General features: G+C 36.3%; 1 protein-coding gene across 4 annotated transcripts in view; it reads left to right on the plus strand.

Annotated features, from left to right (window-relative positions):
• The window catches only part of C3G (C3G guanyl-nucleotide exchange factor), a 211,415-nt gene that overhangs the window by 89,597 nt on the left and 99,060 nt on the right, over positions 1–22,758 (plus strand). For all 4 annotated transcript variants that reach the window (XM_081764273.1, XM_081764274.1, XM_081764275.1 and 1 more), the window contains exons 2-4: positions 4,441–4,658; positions 10,585–10,724; positions 16,657–16,804. In XM_081764273.1, coding sequence (XP_081620399.1) covers positions 4,441–4,658; positions 10,585–10,724; positions 16,657–16,804 — 506 coding nt within the window. The remainder of the gene's footprint in view (positions 1–4,440; positions 4,659–10,584; positions 10,725–16,656; positions 16,805–22,758) is intronic.

Raw genomic sequence — 22,758 nt, forward strand, 5'->3', positions numbered from 1 at the left:
TTCATTATGATGCATTCAAGTTTTCACTATGACACATTAAGGTTTTCATTATGACACACTAAGGTTTCATTATGACACATTCAGGTTTTCACTATGACATTACAGATTAAGGTTTCATTATGACACATTCAAGTTTTCACTATGACACATTAAGGTTTTCATTATGACACATTAAGGTTTCATTATGACACATTCAAGTTTTCACTATGATACATTAAGGTTTTCATTATGACATTAAGGTTTCATTATGACACATTCAAGTTTTCACTATGACATATTAAGGTTTTACTATGACACATTAAGGTTTTCATTATGACACATTAAGGTTTCATTATGACACATTCAAGTTTTCACTATGGCATTAAGGTTTTCATTATGACACATTCAAGTTTTCACTGACACATTAAGGTTTTCATTATAACACATTCAAGATTTCACTGACACATTACAGTTTAAGGTTTCATTATGACACATTCAAATTTGACACATTACAGATTAAGGTTTCATTACGACACATTCAAGTTTTCACTATGACACATTAAGATTTCATTATGACATTAAAATTTTCACTATGACACATTAAGGTTTTCATTATGACAGATTAAGGTTTCTTTATAAGACATTAAAGTTTTCACCGTGACACATTAAGGTTTTCATTAAGACATATTAAGATATTTATTATGACAGATTAAGGTTTTGATTATGACACATTAAAGTTTTCAATATGACACATTGTTTTCATTATGACACTTACAAGACAACAGTACATGGTTAATAAGATAAAGCCTAAAATTATCATTAACTCTTAAATTTGAGTTTGTATTTAACTAAAACATTGTCCATATGTTATCAGTGGATAGATCACTTGGAGTTTAACCAAATAACGTACTTGAGGGTAAATTATCATGCGAAAATTGAACTCTGATGGCGCTAAGAGATGTATCGTTCGTTGCCAATAATAATTGGCAGCTTTTAGGTTGCTGGAAGAAATACTTCTTTTCGTGCTGTATATGTAGCAAAATATGCTATAAGTAGCATATTCTTGTTTGTCATTTCCTAACGGTGGGGCACATACTGCTTGTAAACATTCAACAGAAACATTCCTTTGAGTTGAGTTGATTTTAGTTTAGCGTCCCTTTCAGCAGCGAGGCTATATGAGACGTGGACCTACTGATTGACGTTGAATTCGAATCACATGAGCTCCCGCCCGGGAATCGAACCCGGGTCTCCCACACCAAAGGCGCGTACGCTAAACGCTTAGCCACGAGAGAGCTCAGACATTCATATGTTTAAAAAATGTTTTTACATGATCATTTCTAAATAATATCGTGAATTGTACTTAAATATCTTTTTTTTAAATTTTAAATATTTTTGACAGATTAAAAGTCCCCTTTCCTGAAAATAAATAAATAAATAAATACTAAAACAGAGACTGAAACTGTGTAAAATAAATTAAAGCGTCTTTAATCTTCCTTTTCGTCTTTGGCGTGGCAGACCCGGCTTCCATTCCCGACGAGAACTCATGTTGTTCGGATCCCTCGTTAACTGTAGACCCACTTCACATACAGCTTCGCTGCTAAAAAGGGACGCTAAACTGAAAATTAAATCAAATCAAATATTTTTCTTTCTTTTTTTTTAAAAAAAAGCTTTAGTCATAATATAGACACCAGATAATTTATCATTTTTGAATATGTTTTTAGCACTTGAAATGTTTATCCATTCACAATCAAATAATGTCACTTCGTCGATATTTATCGCCAGGGGCGCCCGAAGAAAATTTTCTAGAGTGGGGCCATCTCTATAATTGCTATATTGCGCCTGGTATTTCTGGTATTTAATATATGTAGTTTACTATATTATGTATACATTTTCGTGAGTCAGAGAGGGGCCCGAACCCCACCCTGCCCTCCCCTTCGGGCGCCCTTGTTTATCGCTAAATAGCTGAGCAAAAATAAGATTTATCTCGTAGTTTTAGGAAAGACTACATAGACTGATTTAATGATATTCACGGAACTGATCCTCCAGTTTATATTATTATTATTATTATTATTATTATTATTATTATTATTATTATTATTATTATTATTATTATTATTATTATTATTATATTAAACTCAAATTTTCAGTTAATTCACTTACACTTTGAGCATGTACTAACATTGCATACTACCAAAAGCATAATTGACAGAATTAAGGTAAGTGAAGAAATCATTTATGTGCAAAAGAAATACCGTCAAATGGGGTGAATAGAAACATAGGGGGTGAATAGAAACAAAACTCCCAGATTAGTTTTGGATTTATCTGGACGATAAATTAATCAAGAAAACTGAAATTTCTTAACATAGTCTTATACGGCTAAAGTGTCCAGGGCAGAGACAAAATGTTTTACTGAGTTGGGAACACTGAGGTAGACGGCAGTAGCATTAATGTGTTACTGAAATCTTACACGGTATTTTAGCGCTCCTTAAACTTTCTTGGTAAGTATGACATTTTCATATTTGTTGCATTTGAACATATGCCTATTTTGTAGTTTGTTGTTTCATGTACTGACGTTCATAGTAGAAGTTTTCCTTTTGTAAATTATTTTTAATCAAAATTTAACTTTACTGGGTTATTGTTATGATTTTTAATTAGTGGGGTGAATAGAAACACTTCTTGGGAAATTCTTGAAATTCCTCAAGGAGTGGAAAATTTTTGAGGAGCAGAAAAAAGGACCTGATAGGAATGTATCAACCATCTCTAAGAACAAATTTCCAAGTCTTCTGAAGAAAAAAAAAAGTGTGAAACTGAAGGAGGAAAATATCAGGGCTGGATTTGAAAAGTGTGGAATTTTTCCCCTTTGTCGAGACCAAATACTGAGGATTTTGCCAAAAAAAGACAATGAACGAGAAGAAACAGAACAGCAAAAGTCATCTCAGACTGTAAACCGTTCCCTTATGGATCTTCTCAGGAGCATGAGAGAAGATGAAAAAATTAAATAAGGGAAGAAGAGAGTACGAATAGATGTTTCTGGTAAGAGTTTTGGTTTGTTTTCTGAAAATGATACATTTTCATCAAATCACAACGAAACTCAACCTACATTTGTATTGTCGGAAGAGGAGAAAGACAACACTCCAGAAGACAACATTGCAGACGATCACGAACTAGATGATGGTTTTCTAAAGCTGGTGATTTTGCTGTGGTAAAATGAGAAGCTAAAACTCGATGAGACTATTCAGCACCCAAGTGCGAAAATGGGAACATGATGCATATGTGGGAGTGTTTTATATTTAAGAGAGCACATAAACAATGAAATTTTCAGAACGAAACTGTTGGGTTTTATTAGGAGTTCGTCAGCACGCTTTAAGTATATGATAACTTTCGGGTCCCTTCGTGGCTAAGCGGTTAGCGTACGCGCCTTTGGCGTGGGAGACCCGGGTTCGATTCCCGGCGGGAGCTCATGTAGTTCTGATTCTACGTTAATCAGTAGGTCCACGTCTCATATAGCCTCGCTGCTGAACGGGACGTAAACCTCAAAATCAACTCAACTCATGAAAAGTTTCCCTGATGATTTCAGTGGTTTAAATCTTATTCAAATATCATCAAAACTATATGGTCGTTTATACCTATATTGTGCATTGTATTGTTTTATAAGTTTGTAACTTATGTAATACTGGTCCTATTGAACTAATATCTTGCAGGTATCAAATAAATAGTTCGTTTCAACAAATACGTTGTTTCTTTTTTACCTTTCCAATAGAATAAAAGAAACAACAATGAAAATAAAGTAATTGTTTCTATTCACCCCATGGGTAGGGGTGAATAGAAACATTAAGAAAAATCAAGGTGAAGAAAAGTGGAGTTGATAAATTAATATGACGTTTACTGAAATTCATTAGCATATTAAGACCTTTCTTTTGGAATAATCTGATACGCGAAATCTTTAACATTACCAGGCTTATATTCTCATATAGCCAAAAATGTGTTTCTATTCACCCCATTTGACGGTAACAGAGGACTCAGAATAGAGCTTTGGAGAACACCTATACTAACAAGTCTGTAGTTTGATCGACGAATTTTCATGAGAAACGCTATATTAGTTATGATGGTTAATTTCTGTACAAAGATTTTCGATTTGTAAATAAGTTCTTACTCCAATTTTGACAAATTCCTCTTTTGTCACTGGGAGATTGAGGGAATTATGATTTATTTTAAACCTGCTGAATTTATTAAGAAGCTTAGCAATAAAACTTTGTTTTAATTAGAGAATATCTACTTTCGAACGTGACTATACAAATTAAACTTTGATTAATGAAACAAAAGAATCTGTATGATGTACTTAAAAAAGGAGCACCACTTTTATTTTCAAGAGTTCTCTCTCCAAGGTGACGCTTCCTCCTAAGAGTTAATTTGGTCCCTTAATTAATGATTCTTTGTTCTTTTTTTCTTTTTATCTGACAGACTCGGAGAATAGTAAACCACGTGGAGGGAAGTTGGCGCGTCGAGCTCGTTCGTTCAAAGAAGACTTCTTGGAGATTATATCCCAAATGCGTTCTCCTGGCTCCCAGAGGTCGCAGTCCCCTCACTCGCCCAGGTCGAGAACGAAGCCGCATTCGGTGGATGTTCCAGACAGCGCCGAGAAGATGCCGCTCAAGGATTTGGACGGATTGGTACGACAGGTAAGGCAAATCTCTATTTTTCTTTTTAACGTTCCCGCTAAGTTAAGGCTAAGGCGAGGAAATTTTCTGACAATTTCTGTTTTTTCTTCCTTTTTTAACGATTACTCAAACATAAATGCAACTAATTACAAACTAATTGTATACAAGTTATCCCAGAAAACTTTGCAGAAGTCTGGAGTTCCATAGATTCGGTATAACCCACATTATTTGAAACACAGATATGTAGTTGATGCCATCCCCGTTAAAACTTCGTTCATAATAATAGACGGTGGGACAAAGTCAATGGCGTCTGGGTGGGGCTAATGAAGCGAAGGCTGTGACGTCACCACTTTGCTGTGTGGGTAAGCAGACTAATTGCAGCGCGGGTAGATGAGCAGGCGGCATATACATCTCGTTTTCAGTCGTGAATGCATATAAAGACGTGGCAACACTGCAGCCCTTTCATTTGTTAGCAGCATTTAAAAGAAAGTCGGAGGAGTACCGCCTTCAAATGCCATAAACGCTGTGCCCGCGCGTAGCGTAGTCACTAACGCTCTCGCCGTCGGTGCGAGCGGTCCTGGTGGGGGCACTCGGTCAAAAAAGTGTCAAACGCTTTTTCAGGCCAACCACCCTGACTGAGGTTTTCCTGGGTTTTCGTCATTCACACCAGGCAAATGCGGGGGTGGTACCTAACTTATAGGTTCCAGGCCGTTTCCTTCCTTCCTCCCTCAAAACGTGAAGGGCTAAATGGCCTTAGATGCCGAAACCCCAGAACTCTAAATCCTAAAATCACCGCCATAAACGCTGTCCCTTAGCATAGTATAATCCTAGAAAGCAGTATCGGTCGGTGGTCTGTGAAGGAAGCAGCTTCAGTGTCAAAGATATGTACGTAGTAGTAGTGAAACCGACTTTTGAAAATATTCAAAAAATAGTTCGGTTTTATATATTGAACCGGTTTTATTTTCTACCAAAACGTTTTTGCTTCTTTGTTAGCTGATTTGGAAATGAGTACTACGAGAACAAAAACTGATACCGACTTCGGCGAAAAACACTGGTTTCAGTAAACACTCAGAACTCTTTGAGAGAAAACGGTTTCGGTGGCAAAAGGAACTAGTTTTTAGAGAAAAGCAAAACCATTTTCGTTGATAAATAAAGTGGCGTAAATATATGCGCATTGGGAACATATAATATTTATTTAAGTATAAAATTATTGTGCAGTGAATAATATTGTTAGTAGACCGTGAAAAATTGTGGTCTTGCAAATAAATAAAATTAATCAATCTAAAATAATTTTCTCGAAGCTATGTTGTTAGCAGTGGCGTATTTACGATTTTGTTTCGGGGGGGGGGGTACTTTGCCTGAAAATGTCAAAATTTTGCAAGGTATTTCATATACTTTACTATAGTAAGATTTCGTGGGGGCTTAAGCCCGGAAGCCCCCCTTAAATACGCCACTGCCCTGGTTTAATTGCCGTTGGAAGTTTATCTGGTCCGGATCTCGCGTTGATCTGTAGGTTACTCGTTTCCAACAGAATACTTTCTGACGTCACAATTTACTACTCCTCTTCTCGGTAAATCACAGTAAGAGGAGAAGGAGCTGCCTGGTAACGGGACGTTCATTAAGAGAGAGTGTTGACAGGCGAACAAGAGCATCCATAGCGTAGTCAGTAGTTTTACAGGCATACTATTCGTGGATCTATGAGTATCCGTTCACTCTCAACATTTGCTTCTTCCCGTCTCTTCCTTTCCTCATTGTATTTACGAGGAAGAATCAGAAACTAAGGTTATAAAGCCGATATTTCTGCAGTTTCGTCTATTACCGAGGAATGAGGAGTGTGCGGTAATTTTAATATATGGAGTTGACATCTGCACAGTTTCAGTCACCCATCATCTAGAGCGCTAGTTGTAGGTAAACACAAATGGCGACTCGTCTGGAAAACTGGTCTCGCGAAGAAGTCCACTTAGTTATTCGATTTCTGTGTGCGAAACATGTAACCGCGGCTGAAATTCACCAGCAGCTGGTAGACGTTTACGGAGAAACTGTAATATCTTATCAACAACACGCGACCGCATACATCCCAGAAGACCACCATGCTGTTGAAGCAATTTCGCTGTAACATCATCGATTCGTACAGCCCGGACCTCGCTTCAAGCGACTTTTACCTGTTCCCGCACTTGAAGGAGCACATCGGAGGCCGTTATTTCGCTTCAGACGAGGAGGTGAAACACTTCGTGCCAACGTGGCTGAAGACGCAAGGACAGGATTTTTACCAGGAGGGAATCTTCAAATTCATCCCACGATGCGACAAGTGCCTCAACCTATATAGAGATTATGTCGAAAAATAACCTAATGTATGTACTATGTGTTGGCTGTATTGGTTGTATGAAATAGTCTATATACGTTTCACTGCAGGCTTTGTAACCTTACTTTCTGATCACTCCTCGTTTGTTTCTGTGTGCTTGAGATAGTAAAAACGTGCTCCTACGCCATATTGGACAGCTGGAATTAATTACAACTGTAAATCCATGTCTCATATAGCTTTGGAGCTGAAAAAGTTGCTAAAGTTCGACCACAATTCTGCCGTGCTAAGCGAAAAGGTCTTATCTCCACTTCACATAATTTCCAGAAAATAAGCAAAACGCGTTTAGGCTTAGGCTGTACGTTCAAATTTGTTGTATTTCAGTAAAACTTTATTAAATATATTTTCACGATCTAACATTTTTGTGGTAATACAGTTAAATATTTTTGCTTATGAATTGCCACTTAAGCTCTTTTTGCTTAGTTTCTGTTACAGTTTTGAACATAAGGTAAACACTCATGACGTCATTACCCCCTACCTATTGGTCAAACCACGTCAATTTCACTTTAGATAGATGCAGAATTGTACTACGAACATTCCCATACCAATATCTCGATTTTCGAAAAATATGGAGTTAAGGTCTTTTCTCTTAGGACGGCAGAATTAATCTACCAAGTGTAGTAACATGTATGTTTTAAATAGAGCAGTGGGGGTCTGGAAGGAAGTTACATCGGTCAGATTTTAAATTTCATTGCTACAAGTTAAGGGAAGAAGCCTTCACACATTTTCAGGAAGCCATATCCAAAGGTTCGAGCGTTTCTATGTCAAGTGTGTCCTCGGAAAATATGTAAAACCTACTTCGACCCCACTCCCCACCACCCTCTTACGGAGGAAACCTTCCCTTTGCTTTGGGGAAAGAACAGTGTCCGCATCCAACTATTGAAAGATCTCGGCCACAGGAACGTGCTTCTCTTTCGAGGGAAAACACACATCGACAGCAGCGGCAGAGGGGGCATACTTGAAATAAAGCTGTAGCGCATTAGAAAAGCTTTCTTGAGCTTCCTTGTGGCTAAGCGTTTAGCGGGCGCGCATTTGGAGTGGGAGACCCGGGTTCGATTCCTGGCGGGAGCTCACGTTGTTCGGATCCCACGTTAAGCTGTAGGTCTACGTCTCATATAGCCTCGCTGCTGAACGGGACGCTAAACTAAAAATCGAATCGAAAAGCTTTCTTTCCTTAGCTTCTAGGGATAAAATTTTATCTTTTATTGATATTTCTCCGAGAGCCATCAATATTTTAGAGTAAAGAATTGGATTCATATATATACTTATTTCTTAAAAATGTTCTTTTTTAAGGATGAGATGGTGAGTTTTAGGTCACCAGTATTAACATAACAGTTCTGTTATTTTTTTCAGTACATTAATATTTTAGCTAGATGTAATTGCTGCACGATGGTAAAATTAGTATTAACTCGTTGTATTTCATAAGAGAAGTTGAAAATTGTAGAACACATTTGTTCTGTAGGGAGTTTGTCTTGTACTTTTTAAAGTTTTTTTTTTTCCTGCCTTTCTTCCATCGGTGAACTAACGGATGTAACTTTTTATTTCCGCGTCTTCAACTTCCATGTGACGTGAAACGAAAAACGTATCGGATTTCGTATGGTTGTAATCTGTGTTAAGTCTGTTGTCTTCTAACGTAATCCCAACCGACATTCCAAAACAAAAAGGGACATGTGTTATTCTTCATAGAATAGAAACTTAGCCTTAAAATATAAATAAAAATAAAATTGAAGTCTTTTTGACTTTTCTAGCAGGTCATTCAAACATTTAAGTGTAGTTATAAATAAAGTGAGCTTATTTGATTTCTTTAAACTGAAATATGTTTTATTTCTCTAAGCTGTAAGATGTATAATTTCTTTACAGCAAAAAGTATTTGTTTTAAAACTTAAAAGGTTAAAAACTAAAAGATTATAAATTCGTGACTAAATGATTAGCACACGGTCTTTGACGCGGGAGATCCTGGTTAGGATCCTACATTAAGTCATAGGTCCACTTTTTTTGTAACTTCGGCACTGAAAAAGACATTAAATTCAAAACAATCAATTAAAAAACCAATTAATAAATGGGATAAGAAATTTGTGATACTCGAAAAATATCGAACACGCTGCACAAACCTTAAAGTTTATTAGTTTACTAGTTGAATATACCCATGCTTCGCACAGGGGCTGTATTTGGAAGTCAACGCCTGTGGGAGTATCGCATTGATCTCAGCGACCGCGAAAACTATGGATTTGATACTAATATCGGTCATTTTGGGCTATTTTTTTTTTACATGTCTCGGTACCCCCGCTGACTCCCGACCCGCATACAGTTGTAATTAAATTTGCAAGTCATCGCTAATGGAAGTGTCACCATTGATTTCAGCGACCGCGAAAACTATGGATTTGACACTAATATCGGTCATTTTGAATTACTTTTATATGTCTCGTTATCTCATCCCCCTCCTTCCCCGCCGGTGACCCCCGGCCAGGAGCCGAATAGCGTGAATTTTGAAGTTAATGCGATCGGAGTTTCACCATTGATTTCAGCGACCGCGAAAACTATGAATTCGACACTAATATCGGTCATTTTCTACTACTTTTACATGTCCCGGTAAACGCCTCCCTGAGACCCCGCTGGTTTGAATTTTAACAGAAACGTTTAACTCTGGTCTGGAGCCTGGACCAAGATATTCGTGACTTAAAATTTGGTAACTCTCGGTCAATTTGTCTGGTTCCCAAGCCGGTTCCGGTAAACGGCCCCCTGAGACCTCCTTGTTCGAAATTTGAAAAAAAAGGGCTTCGTCTTGATCTGGGGCCTGGGCCAACGTACGCCTGACCAAAATTTGGTAACTCTCGGTCCACTCATCTGGTCCCCAGGCCGCACACAGACAGACAGACAAACATACAAACAAACTCTTTATTTTATTTATATTAGATTAGATTTGTACTTATCTTTTACTCAGAAATCATTAAGAATCAACTACTGTAACAGTTTGAAGAAAATGAGAGGATATCCATATTTTAAGGCACCATTTCAAAGTCTGGTGGAACTGGGAGAAACCTTGTAAGAAGCGTGCCGCTGGTTTTGAATTCAGAGTCGTTTGATTGAGATAAAAAAAAAATGCTAATTACTCACCTGTGATCAAATCAACAATATTACGTAACCTTTAGTCAGTGAAAATTGTTTTATTCTTGTTTTTATTCATATTAGAAGACAATTTAATTAAAAGAAGTTGCAGCCCTTAGTAACAGAAGGTCGAGATATCAGATATAACGACTTTAGACGGCCATAATATCATCTAACTCTATAGCCGTGGACAGTAATTCCAGCCCTTAATGTGCTTTTCATTCAGTGCAGCGAATGAATATTAACTAATTTAGACAAACTGAGCTTCCTCTTGGCTAAGCAGTTAGCGTACTCGCCTTTAGCGTGAGAGAACCAGGTTCGATTCCCTGCAGCATTCGGATTCCACGTTACACTGTAGGTTAAGGTCTGATATAGCCTCGCTGCTGAAAAGGCTAAACTGAAAAATAATCCAATCTATTTCAACAAGTTGACTTTTATTTATGACATAAGCAATGTAACTGAATGTATTTCTTTTGTTTTCAGGTTCAGTTTGCTCTCAAACATTTCCAAGATGTAGTAAGCAAAAAGAAGCTGGAGATGGTTCCAGGCAATGGAACCATTGTTTTGGAGACTGTGATATCGATACACATGCTACTAAAAAATTACATGCTAAATGAACAAAGGTAAATTATATGTATTTAAATGTATAATATTTCAGTTACATTTTGCTGCTGTTTTCTTAATCGTTGCATTTATTATTTCATATGTGTATAGTTCTTTGCTGCAAACAGAACAGTTGAAGTGCTCTCCAGTGATAATATTCCCTTTGTTGTATTGTAGTAACTGTGTTTAAAGTTTGTACGTTTCTCGTCATTACACAGTGAAACCTCTGATTAACGGATACCGATGGGAAAGGATTGAGAGTGTCTCCCTTACAAACAGGTTACTATATTGTAATATTGGGCAGAGTAACGGTCATCTATTTTGTTATAAAAAGACGTTATCCAGTTTATATACAAGATTACAAATAAGTAATTTCTCTAATAGTTCTTCCCTCTATAAGTTGGAGCTTCTGCTCATAGCAGCTCGGAGGTTTTAAGGATTGTTAGTTAAGAACGACCTGCCCGTTGCAGCTGGGTCTAAAGGAATCTCTTACCCATTGCAACTCAGAGGTAGGGTAGTATCTCGTGTCAGATGCAGCTCAAAGGTAGGTTGATATCTCCTGCCCGTTGCAACACGGAGATGGGTAAGAAACCTCTTGCACGAGTTCAGAGATGGGGTAGTATCTCCTGCCTGATGCAGGACGGAAATGAATAAGGAACTTCTTGCCCGATGCATCTCAGTGGTAGAGTAGTATCTCTGCCCGTTGCAGCACAGAGATAGGTGAAGATACCTCTTGCCCGATGCAGCTCAGAGGTAAGGTTAGACAAGTCTGCCTTTGGACTGGTCTAACCTAGCTAAAAGGTTAGACTAGTCTCTCCGCCCAGTGCAGCTTTGGCGAGATAGGTAGGATGTGACCAGTTGATCACTGAGGTCTTCTGCCTCGAGGTGTCTGCTTTTATAGCCAGTCTTTAAAGGCGGAGCCTGTGGAGGAGTTGAAGGGGTTCTCTTCGTATCTCTTCGTGTCTTCGCGTTCCCTCGGTGACGGCAGCCGTCGGCTGCTTATAAATGCTTGTGCCGAAGCAGGTGGTTTTCTTTACTAATATGAAGGCATTTTGCAATATTTACATGAATTGGAATATTACTAACTTGTTTACTGTATACTTACTAGCTGAATACTGTATACTGTTTACTGTATACTGAATAACTAATTGGCTTACAATTACCTCGTGAGCTGTAAGTAATCTAAATTTGTGGGCAATGTTGAAATATTGTATTGTTCGAATTTCTGCGTATTCCAAACAGGCTGAGAGGAAAAATATTTGTCGTTGAAATTTAATCGTAAAACAAGCTACAGTGTGTCCGTAAAGTTACGCAACCCAAAGTTTGACTGCTTATATCTTTTGAACCAAGAACAGTAAAAACCTGAAGCTTGAAACAAATGTAAGCGTATTCTATGAAGATATTTTCGAAATCATGAACGAAGTTGGAATTTGTAACGTTTTTGTGTAGTAACGAAAGAAAGTACCGAAAGTGTAAAATAAAAATAAATAAATAAATAAATAAATGTGAAAAATGAAGAAAATCGATATTCAGTTACAGAAAACTGATTTCCTGCGGGTGAATCTCTGAGTATATGTGCAGTATGCATCAACGTTTGTCCATTGGTGCAGTGTTCCCATGCAAAAAGACTAATGTAAGTCTGTAAAATGGATGTTTTTGATAGAAACGCGGCCCCTGCGAACACTTTTGTCGTAAAATTACTGCAACAGGTGCGTTTTAGGTTAATTAATGATAAACAATGAGAATTTGTACATAATTGATAACTGGATTGTTATGCAAAAATTTGCGATAAAACAATTACTTATCTACAGCTGGCAACCCGGGAATCCTCGTAGAAAGAAAAGGGCGCTTTACAGCAGGGGAATTTTTTAGTGACCACATCATCTCCAAACATTTGTGGCCAACCCGTTCTCCGAACTTAACATTACCTGACTTTTTCTTATCGGGTTACCCCAGGGTCATTGAGGAACTGAAGATGACCATTGAAACACCGAAATTCAATGAATCACCAGGAACACTCTTTAAAAAAAGTCAGGAAACATGGTGAAGCATGTTAATTTGTGTCTACAAGAATGCGGCAGCGACTTTAAGAATTTGCTGTAAAGTGCACCTCTTTCCACGAGGATTCCAGCCGTAGGTGAGTAATCTTTTATCGCGAATTTTTGCATAAAAACTCAGTTATCAATTATGTGCAAATTCTCATTGTTTATCATTAATTAACCTAAAACACACCCTGTTGCAGTAATTTTACGACCACAGTGTTTGCAGGGGCCGCATTTCTGTCAAAAAACGCCCATTTTACGGACTTGCATTAAATAGTATTTTTACATAGCAACACTGCATCAGCTTTGTCACATTTTCACACCAATGGATAAACGTTTATGCATACTGCACATATACTCAGAGATTCACCTACAGGAAATCAGTTTTCTACAACTGAATATCGATTTTCTGTAATTTTTTTATTTTACACTTTCGGTACTTTTTTTCATTACTACACAAAAACATTACAAATTTCAATAATAAATTTCAATAATGATCTCGAAAATATCTACTTAGAACACGCTTACATTTCGTCGGCGGCAATTCAAAACCTGCTATGTGCATTTTGCAGGAGAAGCGAAAAACAGTATCCTGGTTAGATTTTTCGCTTTATAAAAGTGATGTTATAAGTAATATTTGATGCTGCACGTAACTTGATACCTTCTCAAGTAACTTGAGAAGATATTAAGTTACGTGCAGCATCAAATATTACTTATAACATCACTTTTATAAAGGGAAAAATCTAACCAGGATACTGTTTTTCGCTTCTCCTGCAAAATGCACATAGCAGGTTTTGAATTGCCGCCGACGATTTGTTTGAAGTCTCGGGTCTTTATCCTTGGTTCAAAAAATATACGCGATCAAACTTTGGGTTGCGCTTCTTTACGGACACACTGTACTTGTTCCTGAAGCTTGAAAATTGCAGGAAAAGATGAAAGCTCGTTTGAATTTATGAGGGAAGGAAGGAAGTTCCGATATAAAATTCTTATGGACTAACTGTCGATGAGTGTTTTACCTCATTGAAAGTTTTATGGAAGTCCGACCAGAAAGCAGTTTTATTGTAGACATAAGAAAAAATTTCAAGTACAACTGGTAAATTTCTGTGTTGGCTCACCAAATCGTTGACTTATAACAAAGACAAAGGGGTTTCCTGTCTACTGTACAGTATTGCAGATTTATTTTCAAACTGTAGAAGGAATTTTCCATGCTAAATATGTATGAAGCGACAAAAACTCTTGTCTGTTGTGGAAAGGTTACTAAAACGTGCTGGAGAAAAGATTATCCGTTTCCGTATCTAGATGTGTTCGTAAAAGAGGGGATTCTGCACCACAATAATACATGTATTTTTGCCGAGATAAAAATGTCCACATTATGGAGGTATCTGTTAAAGGAGGTTTTACTGTAATTCATTTTAGCTTCACTGGGAATTATTATTAATATTGTTAGATTTAATGTATTACAATCCCTTATTTGACATTTTGGATCATACGAGAAGTCAGAGTTCCTTTTATCAGTTTAATATTAATTGATGTATACAAGAGAATATTTGTGTCATTATTGAGTTCATAGTGGGTTGGTCCATAAGCTTCGGCTTTTTATTTATATTTTTTTAACCTTTCCCATCGAATGAAGGTGACAACTCTATGGTACTGTGGGAACATTCCATTACCTCTGCCAATTCCTTCGTCGTTTGGCGTGGATCTTTGTGAATAAGCTGACTCAGTCACTCCTCATCGAACTGAACAGAACGTCCAGTGCGATGCATATCTTTGAGAGCGAAATTGACGTCTATGAATCGCTTAAACGAATATTGAGCCGTCTTAAGATACATCGCTACTTCGTTATACACTTCACAAATCTCTCGAGCAGCTTCTATGGCTTTGGCATCTTGATTAAACGCAAAAAGTAATGTTGAAAATGCTCTTTTTTGTCGACCTGACACTACATTTTAATGACCTGAAAAGATCAAAAAATATATCAGCATAAAAAAATTAAACACCCTATTTTGTAGAGCACATAATTCTCTACCCAATAATATAAAACGCATTGCAGAACATTTTATTTCTCACGCAAAATTTTTACTTAAAAACACATCAGGACTTATGGACCAAGCGAATACATACTATCCTTAAACCTAATTCTCAGCCGGGGGCCGCGGTGGCTCACTGGTAGAGCGTTCACCTCTGGTGCTTAGGATCTCGGGTTCGATCCCAGCCCCCGCCAAGTGAACTTTGTGATGGACAAACACCGTGTGCGTGGGTTTTCTCGGGGTTCTCCCGTTTCCTACCATTCCACCATTTCATTCATTACTTATCATCACCGTCTCCTTTAGCCTAACCGGCATAACCGTGGTACGTAAAACTGAAAGATTTCATTTCATTTCTAATTCTCAGCCATTTCACTGCAGTGTATTTATAGTTTGCAATACAACTTCAAAGTACAAGGTTAAGCAACTAGCAACCTTACCTGCTCAGCTAGCTAAGTGGACTCTGCCTGTACTTGAGTAAACTGAGCCTGTACTGGACTCTGCCTCTTAACATTGTGAAAGAATGCCTTATATAAGAGGAACATCATTTTTGTAGGTTTAAGTGCATATGGAAGCCATTGTTACTCCATCCTTCGTGTATTGCGCGTGTTTGGATAAACACTAATAAACCAAGCAACCTTAGTACTGAAAAGGAACTTAAATTCTAATCAACCGTACATTATGACATCCTAGCTGCTCTTGAAAACAACCAGTTTTAAGAAGTGAATTCTTCAGTTTTATAAAAATGTGTACCGAAGTTCAAGATATTTTCATTAAGTGGTTCGATCGTCATGTAAGTTGATTTATCCGTTGAGCGAGCAGAGCCGGCAATTTGCCGTCCCTTGCAATGGCATTATTTCCTTGCTTTCTTTAAATAATAATAATAATAATAATAATAATAATAATAATAATAATAATAATAATAATAATAATAATAATAATAATAATAATAAAAACCTAAAAAGCCACGATTTTTAGAATGCTACCCAATCATGAACAATAAAGGGAAGGGAAAAGCCTAAACACTACAAATACCATCTCGTTGTGTCTGTTTTTACTCTTTAAATAATACCCTATTATGTTAGTGAAAGTTAAAACAAACATACCTGCAGAGGAAAGACGGTTATCCTTATTATAGAATTCAATATCAAGCTTCAATCTCAATATATGTTTGCAATTCAAGTGCAACGAGCTCTTTTATCTTTATTTCTTGCTTTTCTTTCTAAATCTGTTACAAAATTTAAAAATTAAAAAAAAAAAAAAAACTTGTTTCGAAGTTCAATTATAAGGAACTTTTTTGTGACAAAGACAAGACTATTTTTCATATCCAAACTGCGATAACTAACTAAATAGAACAGGTGTACGCAACTGTTCGAGAATTGAGTTCTTGTATTTGACAACAATCAAGCAATCCATGCTGAGATTTGTTTGACCGTTTGCTTTAGCACTGTCTATGTTACCTTTTAAACTAATGCGACCTAAACATGATTTATGAATGTAGTATTCAAATAGAGGGTCAGTTTAGGAAATTTTAACTACCATCATCATGAAGTCTGTTTCCAACAAGAAATATTTATTTTAAGTAATATAGTTAAGACAGATTTTGCCACCCCTCGAAACTTACCGTCCCGTGGAAATGCACGTGTTGCACATATGGTAGAGACAGCCGTGTGAGCAAGTCCTAAGAGTAAGTAGCTGAAGCAGTTCAGAAAAAAATATGCAATTAAACCAAGTGAGTGTTATAGCAGATTAATAGTTCTAACTATGAATATTATTGTGTATTTTTTTAGTGTAAATCTTCGTCAGGTATCACTGCATTGGGAAGAACATGATATTTTGTATGTATGCTTTTGATTGATCAATTTTTCTTTTCTTTTTTTCAGTTCCGTTTTGGTGTCAGCGACCAACCAGGTGTATCAGAGTTTAGCAAATTTAATCAAATGGTCAGACAACGTATTGTTACACGGGGATAAAACTGTGAATAAAGAAAATGTCACCGATGTACTGCGTGCTGTTGAGGAAGCTGTGCAGGTGGGTAAAAACACAGGATTTTCATCTCTTCTCAGACCCTTCAAAATTTTTGTAGTAGTTCGTTGATTCCTACTCAATGCAATCCATTATAGCCCCCAATTATTAAAGGGTTTACAGTGGAAAGGAAGTAGCTCTAGCTTTACAAAATGTTGGCTATCTGAAAAGAAGAGAAAGAAAAAGAGTACAAAGTACTTAACTTTACTTAACTTTAATTTACTTAAAGTACTTTTTGCCCATACTTTATTCCACATTATTAATAAGCAACCATATATTTTCAGTCCAGCAAAATTAAGTTTTCCCATCATAGTGTGGAATTTCTTTTCATGGCTAAATAGGTGTTGAAAAAAAAAGTCAAACACACGTATCTTATTACCATAAAAATTATACTCATTATCTTTTATCTTCTCAGATCGAATTACGTTGAATTTCTCTTATCATATTTTCCTTCTGTATCCTTTCGTCCCTTACATGTCGCGTTACTCTGTTTCAGTTCATTGTACAATCACATTTCGGTGTCTCTAACATATCTTTTTAAGCACCTTCGTCACGCCTTTCAATATAGTAGTCTTAACCATGGTACGTTGCGCTTGCTGATAAGCACGATTATTTTCATGTTCGTTTGGGATAAGGAGTCAATGGTGTCTACCGTTGAATAGAACTAGTACTTGGGCCTTCCGTCTATTTGCTTCAAGTAAAAGATATTTTTCTGGACAAGATAGGTTATATCTGTCATGTCTGGTCAAAGTAATAACTTCAGATTTGAAGTTCAGAGAAAGTATGATAACTCCAATAAACAACGATGGACGTACCTCCGTATATTTTCTTTGTTTCATGGGACAGTCATTTTGGAACCTATAAAAATCTTTGGTATCTTTTTCTTGAAGTCCATTTTACCTTGGAGACGAAGAAGCCTTTGAGTCAATTACATTTTGAAGGGGAGCCCAGAGCCGCCCCCCCCCCCAAAGAGGTCCGACAATGTACTTTGGTACTTTGATGTTTGTAATTTTTTATATATTTTTATGTTTATATATTTTTTTGTTTGTAATTTCTCTATATGTTCCTATAACAGCACTTGGCCCTCCCCCCAAACTCACATCCTGGCTACGCTACTAGTACGGACCACCGTACTTTCTTGTTCCCATTTTTAAAATTATTTATGAATAATGTTATTTTATAATAACACGTAATAAAGATTAACTGTACGCTATATAGTGGTAGTGCTCGTTATACCTGTCACACATGCGTATTTAATCATAATCAATTGATTACTCAATTAAATTATTTATGCAGGTAATAAATAAACTTATATCTAAGTATGCAAATTACCTTGTCACGTGAGTGAACGGGGATTTTGATAGTGCTAGAGTAGTTCAGTAATCACATCTTATTTCTAGTTTATCAGTTTATTTGAATAAATTGAGTAACGAAACAAAATGGGCTAGATTGGTCCTTACAACAATTAAAATGTATACAATAATGCTAGACACGAATGCCTGCATAATTAATGAACCAATTAGCTATCGTTATGACATGAATATCAACACAATATTTGTATTGTTATAATTTGTACATACGATCAACTAATTCATGATGATCATAAGCTCTTGACAGAATTAATAGAAAAACAAATACTGTCAAGATAAGACGAAATAACAAAAAATGCTTAAAGAACAAGAAATTATGGTAAAAGAAAGATATACATTAGAATCAAATTGGGATAGTAAACGTGAAAATGAAAATGTATTTTTCAATGACAATGACAGTTATGATCAGATAAATTCTTAAGTGCATATTGTTTAAAATATCTTTCCGTCGTTGGTACTCAGAAACCAAGTCGTTATTTTCTTCCTTATATGAGAAAGATCTCCTCTAATTCTTTACCTGTGGGTAACGTACCCAAAATGCCTGACACGTTCCCACGTTGAACTGCGACACTGATCCGTTGAATAAGGAAAGATTTAGATCGTTTATCTCCCGATATAAGTGAAATACGATGGCCGATTTCCTTGATAAAATTAGTTCCTTCTTGACTACAAGTACCACTTGACTCGATGGCAATTGGAACAAACCAATATTTATCAATATTTATCGAGATTAATATATTTATTCCTCTTGTCAGTCTCCTTACGAGCAGCTACGAGACCTGCGCGTGATGATGAATGTACAATGAATGATGAATATTTGTATTACATTAATCTGCTTGAGATATTGAAAATCAGGTTACTACTTAACTTTCTTCTTTCTAAATGAATTTACCCAGGGGTAAAAGTGGGTCTGAAAGGGTAGGGAGACGGTAGGTAGCGGAATGGCGTCATGCCGTCCCCCCGACTATCTTTGACCATTGTAGTTTTTTAGGAACTGGGGGGACGCCATACATATTTTTTGGAGGTGGGGGACAGCGTCTCCCCGCGTTCCCCCGCACTTTTACCCCTGAATGTACCTTGATTTATGTAATTCGGGCAATTACTAGCAAAATGTGAGTAAACATGAGTCCTGGCACAAAGACCTAAGGTGCTTGAGGATAATTAAATTGGACTAATGCTACTACTGGTAGTCATTGTATGCTAGATAGAATCAACAAAGAAATGATTTCCAATTTACATATTTGTATCCATAAATGAATCCAGTAATAATATTACAAGACAAAATATTGAGTCGCGACTACAGACACGGTATTCGAACGCGACTAGCAGTCTCTCGTCGATCGAAGACAAATTATCAGCTCATCCTCTGGTGGACTTTACCAGAGATTATAGACATATTTGTTTACCACTTTACATCTTTCTGTTCTCTATTTCTGCACTATCTTGACCGCAAAAAGTTGTTTTCTGTGACGTAGTTACGGAAGTTCTTGTTTCTCTTGTCACAAACATTTTGGTGAATCGTGTATATTTTCTACTACACAAATAGTTTCTTTTCCCTTTCACTTGAGATGTTTATTTCTTAAAGTAGTTTATATCCTTGTCATATACGTGAATACACTTTCAAAACCCTTTTTAAAATAAATTGCTTTATTAAAACACTAAAAAAAAATGTCTAGTCTTGTATTCACGTAATAATAAGTTGTTAATGAAACAATTATTTAGGAATTATGAACAAAATTATTCGAGCCTTCAAGGAAATCGTCCAAGAACATTACCCCTCCCCCCCCTACTTTTGTGTTAAGCTATCGTTTTTAAATGAAGAATGAGCCTACCATGCGATTATTAAATATAGTATTATATTTTTTCGAGGAAATGGCACTTCTCGATTTTCATCACTACTCCCATTATCTTGGAGAACCAGATCATATGCCTTAAAATTTGATCTTGTTTCTAGGTCTCTGCACATGAAGACTGACGAAGATCCGATATTTTTTTCTTCGATATGTAGAAGAAATGAAATATATGTGACTCCGTTGGAATCGCGAATTCGATTTTTTTTTTTTTTCAAGATTACGCGATCATTTTCTTCACTTTTCATTCACACTCAAAAATATAAATTAAATTAATATTTTGTGTACGTAAGTAAACTAAAAGTAATAAACGTTTAATTTGAAGTCGACCTAATAAAAGATCACGAAAGACGATGTTAATTTGATTAATACATCTTCCGGAATTGGCTGAGAGATTATTTTCAGCATTGATAAAGGGGGGCACGGTGGCTCAGAGGTACAGCGCTTACCTCTGGTGCGTGAGGGCCTTGGTTTGATCCCCGGCCAAGTAAGTTCGTGGTGGACAACATTGTGTCCGTGGGTTTTCTCGGGGTACTCCCGTTTCCTCCCACATTCTCATTCCACCCATTCTTCCGTCATCGTTCACTTACCTTATACCTAATCATCCGTCTCCCTTAACCTAAAGAGCAGAATCGTGGGACGTTAAACTGAAAGATTTCATTTCATTTTTTCAACATTACTTGTCCCTACCATAAATCCTTCATTATAACTAGATTCCGGCGTTGCTGCTCCAACTCAGGTAGAACTATATAAAGCTCTCAGTATGGCTAACACCATTATGGTTATCATAGTACTGCCGTGTCGTGACAGAACGCTGTAACTTTGGCGGAGCAGTTTTGCGAAAAAGAGCCGTAAAGTTTTCATCCGAAAATGTGATCTGTATTGTGTAGAACGAGTGTATCTTGACTTTGGAAACACGTGGTTACATGTAATGTTACGTAAATGCATGTTGTGTGATTAAATTTGGTGAAAATTGATTGGTTGACCATTATTGCCTAGTTACACTGGTTCTACACGATACAGATCACATTTTCGGATGAAAACTTTACGGCTCTTTTTCGCAAAACTGCTGCGCCAAAGTTACAGCATTTTGTCACGACACGGCAGAGTAGCCCGAGCCCGTGCAGACCTCTAAACACATTACCCTACAGAAACGAGTGCCATATGTCCAGGCCTTCTAAAGGCTGTTGCGCCAGGAATTTAGTTATCATAATTATTATTGCTAATAATAATATGTAATATTAGTAATAGGCTTAATAAAGATTCTGCCTGTTTATCTGCTCTGCTTGTAAGTATATTATTTCTAACTTTAAGATATACAGGTCAATATATAATTGATCAATTTCTTTCTAATGTGATTCGTCACGTATATAAAAACTGGACAAACTACAAATTAGGATACTATACACAGGAAATTAATAATGATAGCTTTATTACTCAGATATTAACCTGCATACATTAATACATATGAGGATTTAGGTACTTAATAGAATGCTTTTTAATCATTTCTTTTTTTTTTTAAAAAAAAAAGAAAGTTTTAAATTGTCATTATAGATAGATGGCCTGTCGAATAATAATAATAATAATAATAATAATAATAATAATAATAATAATAATAATAATAATAATGTTTTCCCAGGGCATTGAACAAAGTTATTATGTCTTGCAAAATATTTTTGATGGAGACAAAGATCATGTTGTCATCGAGATAGATCAATCGTCCTCAGAAACTGAGGAAAACGAAAACGAGGACATGTTTTGAACTCTTGAAGTGTTAAGTTCCAATTGTTTGTTTTATCTATTTATGTGAGGATTTTCAAAATAATGTTCAATCAGGTCTGATATAGTGCTTTATGTGAGATTGATTCTAAGTTGCATGAAGGGCATAAACAAATAATAATAATAATAATAATAATATTTATAAAAGACTAACATTAGTGCATCACGCTAACTCCTAATAGTAAATCACGTTGATGCTCATTGCAATAACATAATGCAATAATTTAGATTTGAGCATTTACATTCATGTTTCCGCAAGTTCATTGGTCGGCTACCTAAAAAAAAGAAAGAAAAAAGTGAGTGCAAACAATTAGAGCTCTTAAGTATTGACTTTAACCTATATATAGTGCTAGAACTTTTCGGCTAAACTTAAGTATTGACTTTAACCTATATATAGTGCTTGAACTTTTCGGGTAAACTGTACCCGCCCGATACCCATTGCGTTTGGTTTACTCGATCCTTAGACCTGAAAAAACCCGTTTGACCCGTGTTTGGCCTGTTTGGACCGTTTGAACCGATAGACTCGTTATGAGTTCGTACATGATAATTAGAACAATTTGTGTTATGATAATAAAGTGAAACAACACATCATTTACAATAATGACAGACTAAGCTTGTTTTCATAAAAACGGGATTATCAGGTCATCCCTATTCATACGGTTCAATCGGGCAAACCCGATTCATACGGGTAAAAATACAATGTCGTCCAACGTGCGGTCCAGTTTCTATTCTATTTTCCGAGCATTACCGCAAATGCACAGTAGCCCGAAATGGCTCGGACGTAAAAACTATGATATTATTATTATTATTATTATTATTATTATTATTATTATTATTATTATTATTATTATTATTATTATTATTATTATTATTATTATTATTATTATATGAATAGGAGAGAAAATTACTTGTTGAATGACCTGTACGTATTATATCCCTATTTTAAATGGTTATTCTGGTT

This window comes from Thermobia domestica, chromosome 7 (assembly GCF_964235325.1).
Source record: "Thermobia domestica chromosome 7, izTheDome1.hap1.1, whole genome shotgun sequence".
NCBI classification, from domain to species: Eukaryota; Metazoa; Arthropoda; class Insecta; order Zygentoma; family Lepismatidae; genus Thermobia; species Thermobia domestica.